This window comes from Leptopilina boulardi, unplaced genomic scaffold, assembly GCF_019393585.1.
Source record: "Leptopilina boulardi isolate dan_hultmark-lab unplaced genomic scaffold, ZJU_Lbou_2.1 LbouV2_328, whole genome shotgun sequence".
Taxonomy (NCBI): domain Eukaryota; kingdom Metazoa; phylum Arthropoda; class Insecta; order Hymenoptera; family Figitidae; genus Leptopilina; species Leptopilina boulardi.
Genome location: NW_026137894.1, coordinates 27981 through 45497, shown reverse-complemented (window position 1 = coordinate 45497; position 17517 = coordinate 27981). Strand labels below are relative to the sequence as shown.

At 21.2% G+C, this 17517-nt stretch overlaps 2 protein-coding genes across 3 annotated transcripts; both read right to left on the bottom strand.

Moving 5' to 3' along the window:
• LOC127285069 (small ubiquitin-related modifier-like) lies at positions 1–6037 on the bottom strand. Its single transcript, XM_051310878.1, has 5 exons — positions 5876–6037; positions 5674–5742; positions 5475–5552; positions 4832–4903; positions 1–453 (listed from the first exon to the last, which is right to left on the bottom strand). The coding sequence occupies exons 1-5, from the start codon at positions 5888–5890 to the stop codon at positions 391–393; spliced, it is 297 nt and encodes a 98-aa protein (XP_051166835.1). The 5' UTR covers positions 5891–6037; the 3' UTR covers positions 1–390.
• Positions 6038–8642: 2605 nt separating this feature from the next.
• Positions 8643–17514, bottom strand: LOC127285027 (calpain-7-like). Of its 2 annotated transcripts, XM_051310789.1 has the most exons (13): positions 17330–17514; positions 16875–17134; positions 16618–16778; positions 14678–14885; positions 13765–14087; positions 13205–13337; positions 12895–13085; positions 11722–11949; positions 11378–11625; positions 10238–10446; positions 9658–9866; positions 9212–9447; positions 8643–8997 (listed from the first exon to the last, which is right to left on the bottom strand). In XM_051310789.1, exons 2-13 carry the CDS (start codon positions 17062–17064, stop codon positions 8853–8855), a joined length of 2481 nt encoding a protein of 826 aa, XP_051166746.1. In that variant the 5' UTR covers positions 17065–17134; positions 17330–17514; the 3' UTR covers positions 8643–8852. The 2 variants fall into 2 exon arrangements, with proteins under 2 accessions (XP_051166746.1, XP_051166747.1); XM_051310790.1 differs by lacking the exons at positions 16618–16778; positions 16875–17134.
• Between the last annotated feature and the right edge of the window lie 3 nt (positions 17515–17517).

Sequence of the window (17517 nt, the reverse complement as noted above, 5' to 3'; positions counted from 1 at the left end):
TTATATAGCATATTGTTTCTTTTTTTTTCTAGAAATTTTGTTACAAAAATTATTTAATATTGTCGGTATTTAAGCATATACATATATATATATTATCGAAGAAAATAAGTTAAAAAGAAAAGAAAAAAAAAAAAATAATAAACAGTTTCTTTTGTTATTAATCAAGAAACTTGTCTTACTGTTAATGGGAATGTAAACCAGCACGTCCAGATTGTTACGTAGATGTCAAATTATACAACATGATTTTGTTAACACATGAACATGATTTAAATCTTGTCCGTTTGTTCACTTTCACTTTTTTTTTTGTTTTTTTTTTTTTTTTTTTTTTTTTTTTTTTTAGTAAAAAAAAATATGAAAACCAAATTGCATGGCACCTCCATTAACTTCTATTCAGTAGTAACCACCTGTTTGCTCTTGATAAACTTCAATGACATCGTCGTTTTCCATCTCCAACTGTAATTAATATTTTTTCATTTATGTTAATTTATTAAATAATTCAAATTAATTAATATTATTTTGCGAATGTTATTATTAAAAAAAAAAAACATAAATCTGTTTATTCAACACATATACAGGGTTGCCATGGAACACTCATTTCAAAATTCCATGACTTTTCCAGGTTTTCCAGACCATTTTTTAAAAAATTCCAGATCCAAATATAAATTTTTAAAAATTAATTTTTAGCCAATTATGAAAAAAAATACAAAAACCTTTAATTAAATTATTAATAAAACTAGCAAAATTAAACGCGCGCCAAATTGAGTATTTAATTGTTTGTTATAAAGAAATTAAAGATTAATATTATCAATAATAATTTAATTTATTAGAATATTATTACATATTAAATGATAATAATGAAAATTATATGTTTACAGGCCTCGGATTATACGACTTTTTCCGAATTTTTTCAAAAATACGACTTTTATCGACTTATTTTAATAAAATGCGACATTTTTTTTACATTTGAAAAGAAAATGAAAATAAAATACATTTTTCTAGTATAAAATGTAGATCTTCTTCAATTCAATTATTTAACAAATTTTGAACTAAAATGATTCTTCACTAAATTAATTATTTTTAATAATTTTAATGAAATACATGGGTAAGTCCACGTCAGAAATATCAAAATCTGCAAGTGGTTCTTCGATTTTAATGATACTTGATAAAATTATAGCTTTATATAAGAGCAATGTGTAAGTAAAAGGAATTTTTAAAATATCTAAAATTGTAGGAGTTATATCACTTTTAATTTTGATACTGCATTTTTTTCTTTCCTTTATATCTCGGTCAATTTTCAACCGATTTTGATGAATCAAAAACGATTTTTTTCAGAAAATTACGTATTTTCAGAAAATTTTAAAATAAAAATAAAATTTTGTTATTTAAATAGAAAAAAGTAAAAAACAAAATTTCTTTTAGATTTTTTTTCAATTTCGACCTCTTTTTTTAAATTTTAATTTTTTAATAATATTCCTTTTTATTTTATCTTTAATTTAAAAAAAAATTCATCCTGGAGACTTTTTTAGATCTCGTGATATCGTCCTTTAAGTATTATAAGTCTTCATCAATTTGAAAACCGCAGGACTTGCTTCTATCATTACTTTCATTTGTTTGTTGAAATTTTTTATGGTTATGAATAACTATTTGTTTTAGAATCATCTAAAAGAAAGCGCTAAAAACTTCAGCTACAATTTCAGGTTGCATTGTTAAGGTTTCATTACAATTTATTTTAAATTATAAATATTACAAAAAATAAAAACTTTGCTTCAAATCTATTAATAAAATATTGATTTGCTTGAATTTTCACTTGTTTTAGTCAAGTAATTTAAAAATAAAAACATTATTACGCGAAAGTTTCTAGTTTGTAACAATAATATTATAAAACAAATGAAAGTAGAAACACAAATCTGGATCCTAGTTTTCTTGAGATGTGGATATTTAAAGAACGATATCACGAGATCTAAAAAAGTCTCCAGGATGAATTTTTTTTTAAATTAAAGATAAAATAAAAAGGAATATTATTAAAAAATTAAAAATTAAAAAAAAGAGGTCGAAATTGAAAAAAAATCTAAAAGAAATTTTGTTTTTTACTTTTTTCTATTTAAATAAAAAAATTTTATTTTTATTTTAAAATTTTCTGAAAATACGTAATTTTCTGAAAAAAATCGTTTTTGATTCATCAAAATCGGTTGAAAATTGACCGAGATATAAAGGAAAGAAAAAAATGCAGTATCAAAATTAAAAGTGATATAACTCCTACAATTTTAGATATTTTAAAAATTCCTTTTACTTACACATTGCTTTTATATAAAGCTATAATTTTACCAAGTATCATTAAAATCGAAGAACCACTTGCAGATTCTGATATTTCTGACGTGGACTTACCCACATCACAAATTCAATTATATCAAAATTATTTTTCAATTAAAATTTTTATGAAATTTAACAATTGTTTATAATTTTAAAAAAATATATCACAATAAAATTGTATTATTTTTTAAAAATTTCAATTCAAAATAAACTAAAATTCAATTATTACCCGAAATTTTAATTCAAAATCAATTAAAAATCCAATAATTATCCAAAATTTTCAATTTAAAATTTAATTATTTACCAAGTTTTCAATTTAAAATGAAATAAAATTCAATTATTTTCTAAAATTTCTATTCAAAATTAATTATCCAAATTTTCAATTAAAAATGAACTTAAATTAAATTATTATTCAAAATTTCAATTAAAAATTCAATTATTTCCCAAAATTTTCAATTCAAAATGAAGTGAAATTCAATTATTTTCCAAATTTAAAATCAAATAAAATTTCATTATTCTCAAAAATTTGAATTCAAAATTAATTGAATTTTCAATAATTTGAATTTAAAAGCATCTAAAATTTTCCATCGAAATTTTTTTTTTTTTTTTTAAATTTAATAATTTCAATTATAACTCTAAAGAAATTCAATTATTTTTAACTATTTTAATAATATTCTTTGAAATTTCAACTATCTGAAACCATTTTTCAATTAAAAATGATTTTCAAATTATTGCATTTTGTCCGCATTTTCTAATAAATTTTTAGTGAAATCATCTAAAATTTTAATTACAAAAGACTTAAAGTTTCAATTAATTTCAAAAATCTCAATTTTAAATCTTTGAAAATTTAATTAAATTTAAAAAATGTTTTCCAAAAATTGTTTGATAAATTATTTTTAGTTCTGTAAAATTTAATAATTGTTTAAAAATTTACAATATCTTTTGAAATTTAATTATTTCTAAAAATTTCAACTTTAACCCTTCGAAAAGGATTATTATTAAAAAAAAAAAAATTTTATTTAAAAATCTGTAAAATATTTTTGTTAAAATAAAAAACAAATCCACTTTTTTTTGGAATATAAATCGACTAAAACGACTTTTTTGTGTTTTTAAGTTGATTCGAGGCCTGTGTTTTTATATAATTAATATTTAATAGGTATTCGTTGGCCCCTGGTACCTTAAAAATTAATTTTTTTCAAATTACTATCTTGTACGGAATTTCCTGGCGCATCTTTTTTCTCATTATAAATTTTTTGTACAATTTTTGAATCAATATACAACTTTAAAAAAAATTTCGTTGCTAAACGTTGTGTATTTCAGCTTCGTGAATTGAATTTTCGAATTTGGAATTTTAAAGAAACTTATTCCGAAATTTGGAAACACAATTATACAACTTTGGCAAAAATGAGAAAAAGAATTGTCAAAATTTGACACGTCATAAGATTACTATTCCAAAAAAAAAAACACGTGAAATCAGAAAAGGCCAACTTCAAGTTAGGACAGAAGGACAGACCAAGCATTTTATTATTATATAATAATTTATTAGGATCAGTTGGGGTAAATCGAAATTAGTAGTTATTTCAGTTAAATAAAAAATTTAAAAAATAAATACGGCCTTAAACCTTGAACCTTAGATCATCCCCAACAGATTCTAAGTATTCTCCCATTTTCCGTTTGTTAATCAGCAGCAATATAAACAAATATATTTCCTATTGCATAAAAAATTGAAAATCAAAGACTTTTTTGACTCGCATTTGGAAAAAAATAAACTAAAAATTCATATTATTAATTATAATTATCTCTTATTAATACTACAACAAAAATCAACTTTGATTTTTTCATTTTGCAAAATTCAATTAAAAATAGAAGACTGTTTCTATTTACCCCTAAAAACTGGAAATTCGGAGTAAATAGAAACAGAAATTTCAACAATATTAGAGAGAGAGAAAATTATTTCTATCAACTGCAACACTATTTTCAGCATTATAAAAATACATTGAAAATAGTATTCATCTATATTGTCATCAGTACATAGTATTTAACACTGAAGTACGCAACGTTTATGATAAACGATTTTAAAAGAAATAATTTTTTAAAATGAAAAATTCTATAATTTTTCGCCTAAAAAATATTTCTTATAGTTTTCATTAATAAATTATAAAAAAATATTTTTTAGGCAAAAAATTATACAATTTTTTAATTTAAAAAATTTATTCTTTAAAAATCGTTTATCATAAACGTTGCGTACTTCAGCTTCGTTTTATTGAGATAGCTTTATTTCTCGAGAGAATATCATGGTAGAACAAAACAATTTACCAAAGTATTAAGTCAATCTAATGATTTTAATTTTTCCGCGACTTTCTTTTTTTTCAGAGAATACATTTTCTGTAAAATAGGTTTTTCATTTGCTTTCCTTAGTTAAGAATAAAATTGAAAATTCATAAAATATTACGTTCTCATAAAGCATTTCAAATAATGTTTGATAAAAAAAATATTTAAAAAAGAAGAAGAGCAATTTTACCTGCTTTGGCGTTTCATCATCATTAATTCTTTTGCCATCGAAAAGAAACCTGAGACTTGTCATGGGAACACCCTGTAGAATAGAAAATAAAGAATTTTAATCATATCATAGAAAATTTTGAACTTTTTTTGTTTTATAATTTTTATTTTGAAAAAAAAGTTGAGAATTTTTTTTTTTCACATTTCTCTAATGTTAGAATTTTTAATAAAAAAATTTTCAATTACAAAACAAAAATAATAATTTTTGTAAAATAAAAAATTTTAATTTAACTAAAAAAAAGAAGAAAAATTGACAAATTTTCCAAATAGATTGAAAAAATGATAATTTTATAAACGCAAGCGTTTTATAAAAGCAAAACTTAAAATTTTTTTTTAAAAGCCAAAAAAATTAATTTCTCACTATAAAAAGTTCATTTACCTCACACTTTTTTTTTATTTGCACAAAGATAAAAATGAAATATTATTGATTATAAAAATTAAAAAAAAAAAAAAAGAAATTTTAAAATATAACTAAAAATCAAATCGAAGCACACAAAATATTTTTGTCACACACGTTTAAACACACCGAAAAAGAAAATTCACAAAATCAAAAATTAAATGATTAAAATGAAAAAAATTATTTTTTAAATAATCGCCATACTAACCACGCGATCACTGTAGGATTTCTTTAATTTTCCCATTTGAGTAGTCATTTTTACCCTAAAGTGAATTTCATTGCTGTCCTAAAGAAAAAAAGAAATCAATAAAAAAGATTAATAAAAAAAAAAAAACATCAATTATGATTGAATTTCTATTAAAGCAAAAAAAAAAAAGAAGAAAATAAAAAAAAAAACGCCAACTTACATTTCCAACTACTTTGAGTTTGATGTATTCTGAATTCGCGTCTCCTGGGCCGGAATCGGGTTTTTGTTCCTAAAAATTTGCGCGAAGGTTATAATAATTAATTTATTATCGTGAATACAACAATTTTCATGAAAATTACAAGTAAAAAAAACTTTAATTCAATGAACAATGAACAAATGAAATGAATATTATTTAAATATACCTGATTATCAGACATGGTTATAAATTAGAGACGATATAATTGACCACGCGCCGCAACAGCAAACCAAACACAAGCAAGCAATATGGCGCCTTTGGCTTTTGGCAGTTTCATATATGCGCTATCCGTTCCAAAAATAAAACCGGGCATTCCTAAATTCACTTTCGCCCCCACATTTGTCCATGGCATTTTATTTAAAAAATTTCCCCATTGGTGGACATTTTTCATAATCACCAATCACAAGTGAGATTATGGAATTTGGCGGCAAGATAATAAACAGAAATAACCAATCACAAGCGAGTTATAAAAGAAACATGTTTTATTGGTTAATAATTCTTGTTTGTAGTTTTCCACACACACACCTGATGAAATTAAATTAATTTTTGAAAAAAATTAATATTTTTCAAAAAAAAAAAAAAAAAAGAAATAATCATATTTTTAGATAAATTATATTTCATTTGAAAATGAATAATTTTTTTTTTCTTTATTAATTATAATATATAATGAAAAATCTAAGAAAATCTAACGGTTCAATAGAATACATATAAAAACGGATAATAACGAATAGAATTCTATTGACGCATGAGTCAAATCACTATTTAATTAATACAATTAATTTGAATATTTTTCTAAAAATTCTTTTCTATATTCAATTAAAAAATGTAAAAAAAAAAATTATGTTTGATGAAATAATAAATCCTTTTTTTTCGATTTTATTGAATTAATTTTATCAAATAAAATTGAAACGCAATATGAAAACAACTTCCGGTTTAGTGCATATTTTACATGTATTAGGCTTAATAGGGGCCATCCATAAATTACATTGCACTATTTTTCACCATTTTCGACTCCCCCCCCTTCCCCATATTGCATTAGCGCCATTTTTTCTATTGAATATTGCAAATTCTTGACCCCCCCCCCTTCAAGCGCAACGTAATTTATGGATGACCCCTAAAATACGATACTGTAAATGAGAATAAAGAGCATCCGGTAGTTTTTCATTCGCTATTTTACTTTTCTTTGTTTTAGGAAACAATTTTTAATGACTCATTATTCTCTTTATTAGTAATTAATGGCAAAAATAATCGCGCATTACATTTTGAGAACTGACTAAAAAATTTTTAATTATTAATTTTTTTAGCTTCTTACTAAAAATGTATTAATCAAATTTTTGTATTATTGAAATTATAATGAAATTTTTTTTCATCACTTGCGAAATTTTATTTGAAGCGAATTTTATCGCCTATTTATTATTATTATTATTATTATTATTAATAATAATAATAATAAAAATAATAATAATTGTTATTATTATTATTTAATTAACTGAAATTTATGAAAAAAGTAAAAATTAAATTATTTTTGATAATTAGGGTAAATTTCTCATAATTGTTTATTGTTTTTTTTTTCAAAAACTTGTAACGATTTTTCAAAAGTAGGTTATATCAACTGATATTCTTCTAAAAAACATACACACGAAATTTTATGCATTAATATTAATATCAAGAATTGTATGCAGGAATTTTGAGAAATATGGAAATTGAAATACAGAATTAATCGAGATTTTATATTTTTGAAAAAATTTTCGATTTTTTACCATAATTTCAAAAAAAAAATTTGTTAATTTTATAAACCATTTCTTTGTAGAAAATAAACTACCTTGAAAAAAAATCCATTAATATATGTACATATATTTTAATAGAAATTTATAGAAATAGTCGCAATTTTGTATTTTTGAAAAAATTTTCAATTTACATTTTTTTTTTTACTATAACTTCAAAAATTGTAATTTTATAACAATTTTTTTTTGTAAAAAAATAATCTAAGTAGCTTGAGAAAAAATTCCATTAAAATGTAAAAAATGACAAAAATTTCAATTTTTGTTTCTATAAATTTGCAATTTTTACATTTCACATTGTAGAAATAAATATTTTTTTTTTTTTTTTGAAAAACATATTAAGTAATCAAATTTTAACAGAAATTTTTAGAATTAATATCGATTTTTTATTCTTTAAGAAATTCAGATTTTTTTTTTTTACTTTAACTTTTCAAAGTAAATAATTAGAAATTGTAAAACATTTTTTTTTAGACATTCAAATTTTTTTTCTCGGGGAATTTGACATTAAAAAAAGAATAAAATCATGACTCTTTAATTCAGTTCAATAAACTTACAAAATGAGCATATTTAATAAAAAAATAGAGAAAAATTTTAAATACTTTATTTCACATTAAAATTTAAAAAAAAAATTTTTTTTTCGTAATTTCGTTGTTATGTACAAAAACATAATTAATAATTAGTATTAATTTATATTACAATAATTAGTATAAATTATATAATAATAATAATAAACAATATTATTTATACAATCCAGTGTAAAGAATGTATCACATGATAAATAATCAATAAGAAAAGTTATTGAAAAGTATCTTAATATTATTTATAATAATAATTATTAACGTTAATATTATTTATTAAAAATCTTCTTAACAATATCAACGAGAAATATATAATAAAATTTTTATCTATTAAAATACTATTTACATAGTATAATTACTATACAAATCCTCATAACATTAATATTATTAAACTATTACAATAAATATCTAAAAAAATTATTAGCGCAATTATTAATATACATTTAGATTATTATTTTAAAAAATAATAACTATTAAAATATTATACTATGTATAATAAAAAAATTTTATTTAAAATCACTTGAATTCTAATTTTTTTGTGCAATAGTTACACGTTTTTTTTTTTTTTTTTTTTTTTTTGAGTGTATTTTTATTGTAAAATTAATAGGAAATTTTTCGTTTTGTGTTATATTAAAAGAGAATCGCATATAGCATAAACATTGATAAAAACTCTCTAAAAAAAGTTTTAACATTTTTTTTATGAGGTCAATTAGTGGTATAAAGTTATTAATAGCATTAGCGAAGCTCATATCTCACTCAAATTAAAAAAAAAAAAAAAAAAATTTTATTGAATCCGTTGAAGTTGTATGTTACATGAAGATTTACATGTTAAGAAAAAAGGTCCTTCTTGATCTGGTAAATAAGTCGAAGGAATAATATTATACGTACCCGATGGAACATCGTCCAATTCCAAATAAACAAAACCGCATCTGTAGCGAAATATAAATTTTAATAATAATAATGATTTTTATTTAGAAAATTTACTATTACATAGATAAAATTTTTATTTTAATTCTTTAAAAAAATTAATTGATTTTTTTATTACTTAAAAATTGAATTTTTAATTAATATTTCCAAAAATTGAATTTAATTTCAAGGGAAATATTTATTTCTTTTCTACTTATATATATAGGAAATATTTACCTGAAAAGACCAGAACTTTTTGAATTGAAAGCTGAAGGTGATTCGGAATCGTTGAGAGCGACAGAAATAATTTCAAATCCTATTTGATATTGTTTTGGACCTTTCAAAATAATAAGTAAATAATTATTATTGTGCGAACTATCTAATTGCAATTGATAACGAGGATTATTTTGATAAGTAGCCGGATGATTTCCACATCCTCCAGCGGTCACGCCTTTCCATTGTCCATCAGTTATCTAAAATATAAAAATATAATATGTAATTTAAAAACAAGCATTTTTAACTGAAAAAAAAATTTTTTTTTAAACAAATTTCAAATTATTTAAATATTTCAATTTATATAAAATTATGTGTAAAAGTGATACAATTTGAAAAAAGTAATTAAATATTTTTATCTCTAAAAAAAAATATTGCTTGATGAATAAAAGAAGAAATGGAAAAAATACCTCTTTTATGTGCCTATAAGGATCGGCAATTTTTCGCAATTTAAAAGGACACGTTCCATATGCGCGTAGAGTATAATAAATAGTATTAGTTTTTTCATATTGTGAAATTACTAAAGTATATTTACTATCGCTATTGGGTCCCAATTTTATTTTACAAAGATAATGTGGACTGTTGATACGAACACCATCAATATATGGCGGAGGATCATCTGCCGAAAAAATATAAGAAGAAAATAGAAAAATTATATTTTTATATTTAAAAAAAAGAAAAGAAAAATAATTTTCATATTTTTGTTAAAAAAAAAAAAATTAAAAGAGGATAAAAAATGGATCGATAAAAAATAACTTTTAACATTTTTCACATTAATTTCTATAACGATCAAAAAAATTAAAGATCCTTTAATTTAAAAAAAGAACATTGAAAGATTGTGTAAATAAATATTCTTGATTATATAAAAAAAATTCATTAATGAAATCATAATTCAAATTATAAACTAAATTGAAAAATATTTATTTCATCTGAAAAATTAGTAAAAAAATAATAATTTTTTTTTTGAAAAATAGAAACAAAATTCCTTACGAGGATAGTAAACTCTTTTGCCAGAATTTTTATAAACCAAAACTGAAATATATTCTTGATTTTGTCGAAAATCGGCAATATCGGTAATATGTCGAGTGAGAAGAATCCAAACTGCTCCCTGAGCATTAGGTTGCACCTCTAATGAAAATTGTGGATTATCTCCAATATTGTAGGCATCGCGAACTGGACCAATTCCAGCTCTCCACATTCTAAAAAAAAAGAAAACGATAAAGAAGCCCCTCAGTAAGAATTTAATTCAAATTATTGTAAATTAGTCATATTTCTTTTAATTTTTATTGCTTTCATTAATTTTAATTATTTAATTTTATTAATAATATTTATTAATTTTTTTAAATCACTTTTTATCGTTTATTTAAACAATAAATTCAAATTTTAAAAAAGAATCACAATTTAATTTTTGGTTCAATTTACAGTTTTATATTTATTCAAAAAATATTTACCAAAAAAAAAATATATATAAATTCTCTAAAATAGTCGAAAATGATATTATATCTTCAATTTTTGGAAATGAAATTTGGTTTTAGATTCTAAAGAATGGGGGAAAATTTTAACATCCCGAAATAATGTAAACTTTAATCGCAGTTAAATTGGTAATAATTCTTTTTGAAATTCAATTTCTTGCAAAACTTTTTCTTACATGAAAATTTCATTTAAAAAAATTAATTTTAAATTACAAGAACTTTTTTTCATTTCAAAAAATTGTTTTAATTCGAAAAATTTAAAAACTAAAAAAATCCAGTCCCTTTCCTGGATTTCTAGAAACTTTTTAAAATTCCGTATCCTTTTTCATGATTTTCAACTTCTGTACGAACCCTAAATTTCCTAGTTTGTGACTTTATTAAAAAAAAAAAAAAATAATTTTGAAAATCAATGTTTTAAGAAAACATAATTTTGTAAAATTAATTTAAATTTTCTAGATTCTTTCATTGCAGGTACGTCTTTTTTTTTGGTACTAAATATCTAAAAAATTTAATAGTAATCGAAAAAATTTTATTTAATTTTTAATGCACTATTAGTAACTCAGAGAAAATCGCATTGAAAAAAAAACTCATCACTTTTATCATTTTCATTAAATAACAAAAAAAAAAAATACCTTTTTTTTAATTAATATAAACTTACTGATGAATGCAATACGTATATTTAAATAATCCTGGATTCCAATTAATATAAAAAACATCGAAAAAGCGACAAATACTGTCGTAATCAATCCAAAAAATGCCATTATCAAATTGAGATGCAGAATCGGGATCATAATTTAATGCCTCCTGCAATGAACTTGTCCAATGTGTTTTATCGAGTTCAGAATAATTTCCCTTCCATCTCAAATGTGACCAGGGATTTTTCAATTGTAACAATCTTGTTTCACCCTAAAAAAAAATATCATTGAAACTATAAAAAATCTTTTATTTTTTATTGCTTGCAGAAAGAAAATATTTGAAAATAAATATATATATTATAATTACATTTATTTTTCTAACATCAAGAACTGCATAGGCGTGAGTTGGAACAAGTCCAGTTCGATCAGCTTCAGCGTCTGATAATTCACCGGTGGCTACAGTTACTAAAATATCGCCTCTATGTAATTTTAAAAATAATGTATCAAACAAATGATCCTTATTGAAGTCCGGTTCGTTTAATCTAATTGCCCATCTTTCCGGAATCCATCCAGTTAAAGCGTGTAAATCAATATTCTTTGAAAATAAATTGAGGAAAATTTTTTTTTATTATTTTCAATTTTTAATATTTCAATAATATCATTAAAATATGTCATAAATGAAATTTTAATCGAATTAGTTTGAAAATTTTAAAAATTCTTTGAATTCATTTTAGAAACTCTCAAAAATTTCTATATAAACAAACTTTTTAAAATGAAAATTAGAATTGATTGAAATTAGAATCGATTAGAATTTTAATAGATTAATAATTTTGTTTTTTTCTTTTTGATAAATTGAATTTAGAACAGATTAAAATTTCCTTCAATATATATATAAGATTTTACAGATAAAAAATAGAATCGATTAAAAATGTAAATGGTGTTTCCAATAATCAAAAAATCAACTTATATACTAAAAATTAGAGTAAATTGAAATTAAAATTTAGAAAAATTTAATTTAGATACGTGTTAAAATTTAAAAAAAAATTGTTACCATTATTAGAATTTATTGAAATTCGGATGTGACTTCAATTTTAATAAATTAAAATTTGTATTAATTGAAATTTTCATTAATTTAATTTCCTTCAAATATAAAATTTAACTAAAAAAAAAAAAAAATTGGATTTACTGAAATTTGAATAAATAGGAAAGAAAGTGATAAATTAAAGTTTCGATTAATAAAAACAATTGAAATTTGAATTAATTAATTTAGAAACTTTTAAAATTTCTACCAATAAAAATGTTTATCGTAAAAAAATAAGATTTCTTTTATTTTTGATCAATTTAATATTTGAATAAATTAAAATTTGTATCGATTTGCAAAAATTGAATAAATATAAGTTCTTATCGTCTAAATTAGTGATTGACGATTCAATGAATAAAAATATTTTGAATAATGAAAATGAAGATTGTTTAATAAAAATTAATGGTAATAATTTCCAGACAATATTGATTTTTAGTTAAAAAAAAAAAAAAAACTTACACTATTTGAACCAGGAAAATCGTAACCACCCATAACTTTCATATATGCCTTTTCAAGTAATGAAATCCAAAGTTCTCCTCTTTTATTCGAATAGGAACAAAGTAGATGATTATGTCTACTCACTGGTAAATAATCGTCTATTATAACTTTTCTTGGAATTCCATTGATATGTAATTTTATCATATATTTTCCTAAACAAAAAAAAAAAAAAGGAAAAGAAAGAAAAACATTAATTTTTTACACATTTCACAAAAAAAATTTTTGATTTTTTTAATTTATTATAAATTGCCAAAAAAAAAAAATTACTTACCGAAAGGATTGTAAATCGGCGTTTTATCCCGATTTCTTGGATAAATAATTTCTGTGACAAGTTTGCGGCCAAATTTTCTTTCATATTGTGCACTTACCGCCAGGGAAGCAACGAATGAACAATCAGAAACGACCTGAAAAAATTAAATTTTTTTATTTAATTATTAATTAAATTTGTTTTTTAATAAACAAAAGTTCCGTGTCGGTTTTAAAAAAAGCAAATAATAATTTATTTTTTATTTATTTAGAAATTCTTTATAAATAAATAAATAAATAAAATTTCATTCAAATAAAAAATCCACTGTATTAGAAAATTTATTGAATTAAAAATTCTACTTTTTATAAATTTCAACTAAATAGAAATTCGAAATTATTAATTTTGATCACATTGAAAAATATCGATTTTTAAGAAATATTTATGTCTTGAAATTTTCAATGATTTTAATTTAAATATAAAGAAAAAAACAATTTAAAAGATCTTAATTTTTTTTTTTTCACTAAACTCTAAAATGTAAAATAAAAAACCAATGAAATATTTTTTATAAATTTTATACACTTAACTGTTTGTTTTATACTGTAATAATCAATATGATTTCCAATAATCATTTTGGGCTCAGAAAAAAGTTCTTCGGGTCGACACCAACGGGCAAAATCGGGCTTTTGTTTTGGTGCTAATTCCAAAAGTCCATCCTTATCCGTAAATGGAATTGGATATTTAAATCGTTCAGTTAAATCAATATTCATAAAAGGCACAAATTCATTATCATTAATGTGTGAGCTATGGAGTAATACTTTTTTTTCTTCATCACTATATTCAACATTTCCGCCAACAACTTTAAGATGTGCACTATCACCACGATGTAAAGTTGGCTTCGAACGACTAACTAAAATTAATATTATTATTTCTTTCATTTTTTTTTTACAATAAAATTTAATTTATTTTACTTTATTCATTTTTAGTATACAAAAAAAAATGTCAGCGTTGTCACAAGAATAAATTTTTCAATTTTCCTAACGAATAGAAATTCGGATAATTTTAAACTTAAATAAATTAAAATTCGTATAATTTAACATTTAAATCGATTAATCTTTCGATAAATTAAAATTTCGTTAATTTTAAGTTTCAATCGATTGAATTTGCATTTGATAAAAATTTTAACTAATAAATTTATTTTGAGCAATAAAAATTAGTATTGATTGTTAAAAGTTAGATCACTTGAAATTTAAATCTTGAAATTTAGATCCATTAAAATTTGAATAGAATATAGTTTAATTAAATTGATATTTGGATGAATTAAAATAAGAACAGATTCAAATTTGGATAAATTGAATTTTAAATTGATTAAATATTGATGGTTTTGATTAGAATTAGAATGAATTTAAATTTAGATCGATTAGAATTTTAATCAATAAATGCTTCAACTAATTTACGTATTTATTAAAATTTATTTAATTATCAATGAAAAAAAAATACCTGGAGTAGATTCCGTTGTATTTGGAGATGGTGTTTCACTAGGTAATTCATCTATGTCATTTGGTAAATCAGTTTCCGGAACTGAGGGCAAATTTAAAATAGTTGTTTCAGATTTTTTCCTATTTATACCTTTTATTGCTTCAGCTCTATCAAGTGCTGATCGTACAAGATTTGTTAATTTTGCTTTTATCTCCAAATTCGTTGGTTTCTATATATAATTAAAAGTTTCTCCATTAAAGAATTTATGAAAGATTCAACAAAATTAAAATCAAGAAAATTTTAATATTTTTTTCATTTACAATCTTCACGCCTCGGTTCGACTTTATAACACAAAAAAAATCGTTTTAATCGATTTACATCCAAAAAAAGTCAATTTTTTTTATTTTAACAAAATTTAATTAGTTAATAAATTTTTTACTTTAAATAACTAATGTTATTAGATATTAAATTCATTTTACTAATTCCGTAATGAGAATAATTCTATAATAAATATTATCAAGAAAATTTATTTCGAATATTTCAGAATTGAATTAATTGTAAGACAAATTTTTCAAAATTTATTTAAGTCGGACAAATTTCTAAAAAAAATTCTTAAAGTTGCATTTTTTAAATTTTTTGAAGTCTAATTTAATCAATTTATTCGAATTTAAAATTTTGTCATAGTTTTTAGTTTTGATGGTCAAAAAAATTTCAGGCAATACTTAATTAAGTTTTACAGATTTGTCAATAAAATTTTTTTTTTTTTAAATAATAATTTTGGATGAGTTAAAGTTGAAATTTTTAGAAATAATTGAATTTTGAAAGAATTTAAATTTTACAGAACTAAAAATAATTTATCAAATAATTTTAGATAACATTTTTTTAAAAGTAATTGAATTTTCAAAGATTTACAATTTTGATTTTTGAAATTAATTGAACTTGAAGTGATTTTTAATTAAAATTTTTTTATAATTTCACTAAAAAATTTATTACAAATTGCAGATAAAAATACAATAATTTAAAAACTTTTTAAGCGAAAAATGGTTTCAGATACAGTTGAATTTTCGAAAAATATTATACAAATTATTAAAAATAATTGAATTTTAGGAGAGTTTATAATTGAAATTATTAAATAAAAAATAATTTTAGATGGAAAATTTTAGAAATAATTAAATTTTAGAAGCTTTTCAATTGAAATTTTTAAAAATAATTGAATTTCAAAAGATTGTGTTAAATTTCAGACAATAAATATAATAAGAGAAATTTTTACTTCGGTGAAAGAAAAAAAATAAAAAAACAATTATTATTTTTGTTCTAAAAATTTTTTTTCCAACGTTTCTTGATCAATAATTTAAAAAAAAAATTTGTAGGCAAATAATTAGTTATTATTTTTTGAGTGGAAAATATATATATATATTTTTTTTTAATCGTTGATTATAAACGTTGTGAACTTCACCGACGTAAATATTTAGTGATTTCTGTTGTTGAAGAATTTATTAGAAATCACATATACAAAAATTGAATTCCAAAAGTTTTTAATTGAAAAATGCTTTCAGATAATTGAATTTTCGAAGAATATTATAAAAATTATTAAGTGATTTTGAATTAAAAATTTTTTGTACTCTTATTTGCTAATTTTTTAAAAATTATAAACAATTATTATTAAATTTCATAAAAATTTTAATTGAAAAATATTTTAAGATAATTGATTTTGTGAAGAATTTCATTAAAATTATTAAAAAAAATAATTAATTTAGTGAAGAATTTTAGTTAAAAATTTGTTAAATAATTGAAATAAAGATCTGCATTGTATACTAAAAAAGACGTATTTTATTTAAAAATTTTGTAAAAAAAAATCGCATTTTATTCAAATAAGTTGAAAAAAGTCGTATTTTTGAAAAAAAAAAAGTCGGAAAAAGTCGAATAATCCGAGGCCTGAGTCTTATAATAAAAATACATACGGCATTAATTCCAATTTCAGCGGCTTCGGTATAAAGTTTTAAAGCACTTTCACTGTCACCTGCTTCATCAGCGTCAAGTGCTTGATTTAAAAGTAATTTACATTTTTCCAATTCACATTCATCTAATTGATCAGAAGAAGAATCTTTTTCTTCTTCAAAAACTATTTATATAAAATCGGAGAATAAATTTTAAAATTGAAACTTTGACATAAAATAATTATTTTTGAAAAATTAATTTAAGTAAAATAATAACTTACTAATTTGTTGCAATGCATTTATTCTTTTTTGATATTCATCAATTTTCACTGAAAGATTTGGATTTTGAATTTTTTCTAAAATTTTCACTGCAGCTGCATAATAATAAATAGCTTGCTTATATTGTTCATTAATATCATATTCTACTGCTAATCGAGCTGCCTCTAATGCATCTTCTAAAGAATTATCCATTTTCGAACAAAAGATCTAATTCGATCTAATATATATATATATTATGTCAAATAATGTCATTTATCATAATCTAAAAATTTTCACAACGAATAAAATATGAATGAAAAAAATTGGAAATAATTTTATAATACATTTTTTTTTTTTTAAAAAAAGGGAAACAAATTAGAAATAGAAAAAATAAATTTTTATTACCAAAATTGGTGATAAGTTAACAAAAAATAGTCTAATAGCCAACTGTCAATTTAGAAATCAGCTGATTACTTACACAGACATATTTCGTCATTTGAGCGTAATTAATTGTAAATAAATTCAGATCGTAAATAATACGTAATGGGTAATTTTTTAGAAAATTTACTTTTTTTAAAAAAAGGAGTGAGGAGTTAAATTTTCAACTATAATTAATTAAAATTACGTATTTTTTGTTATGCATAACATAACCTCACTAATTTAAGA